This window comes from Aureococcus anophagefferens (assembly GCF_000186865.1).
Source record: "Aureococcus anophagefferens unplaced genomic scaffold AURANscaffold_958, whole genome shotgun sequence".
In the NCBI taxonomy this organism is placed as follows: domain Eukaryota; class Pelagophyceae; order Pelagomonadales; family Pelagomonadaceae; genus Aureococcus; species Aureococcus anophagefferens.
In genome coordinates, this window is record NW_008706178.1 from 2,970 (window position 1) to 3,769 (window position 800).

The 800-nt window shown below is 80.2% G+C and overlaps 1 protein-coding gene across 1 annotated transcript in view; it reads right to left on the reverse strand.

Annotated features, from left to right (window-relative positions):
* OGT7 (hypothetical protein) overlaps positions 1-800 on the reverse strand; it is a gene marked incomplete at both ends in the record, with an annotated part of 3,720 nt that extends 2,920 nt beyond the window's left edge. Inside the window, one exon of the mRNA XM_009044874.1 lies at positions 7-800. Within this exon, the coding sequence (XP_009043122.1) occupies positions 7-800 (794 nt within the window). The remainder of the gene's footprint in view (positions 1-6) is intronic.

Genomic DNA, 800 nt, shown 5'->3' on the forward strand with positions numbered 1-800 from the left:
TAGGACCGCTCGCTGTCGCCGGGCGCGAGGTCCGACGTCTTCGCGAGGTGGGGCTCGGCGCCCGCGGCGTCGCCGCGCTGGAGCAGCGCGAGGCCGAGGGCGTTGTGCGCCGCGGCGTGGTCGGGCTCCGCCGCGACGACGCGCCGGAGCTCGGCGACGGCGCCGGCGCCGTCGCCGCTCCGCTGCAGCAGCAGCGCGTAGTTGTAGCGCGCCGCCGCGTCGCCGCCGCCGGCCAGGGCCGACCGGTAGAGCGCCAGGGCGCCGCCGAGGTCGCCCCCGCGCGCCAGCAGGTCCGCGTGGAGCGCCTCGGCGACGGACAGGAGCCGCGCCGTCGTCGCGGAGCCGTCGCCGGCGTCCGCCGCGGCGCGGAGCGCCGCCGCCGCGCCGGGCGCGTCGCCCGTGCGGAGCCGCGCGTAGCCGAGGGCCACGTGGCCCCGCGCGTCGCCGGGCTCGAGCGCGACGGCGGCGGCCGCGGCGGCCGCGGCCTCCTCGTGGCGCCCGAGGGCCGCGAGGGCCTCCGCGCGGCCGACGACGGCGGCGAAGGTCGGCCCGAGCGCGAGGCAGCGGTCGAAGGCGTCCACGGCCTCGTCGACGCGGCCCGCGTTGCGCCGCGCGGCCGCGAGGTTGAACCACGCGTCGCCGTCCGAGTCGTCGACGGCGACGGCGGACTCGAAGTTGGCGATGGCCTCCGCCGCGCGGCCCCGGCGCACCATGAGCGCGCCGCGGTTGTTGAAGGCCTGGAAGACGACCTCGACCTCGTTGCACGTCGCGAAGTCGATGGCGTCGTAGGCCGCCTCGGC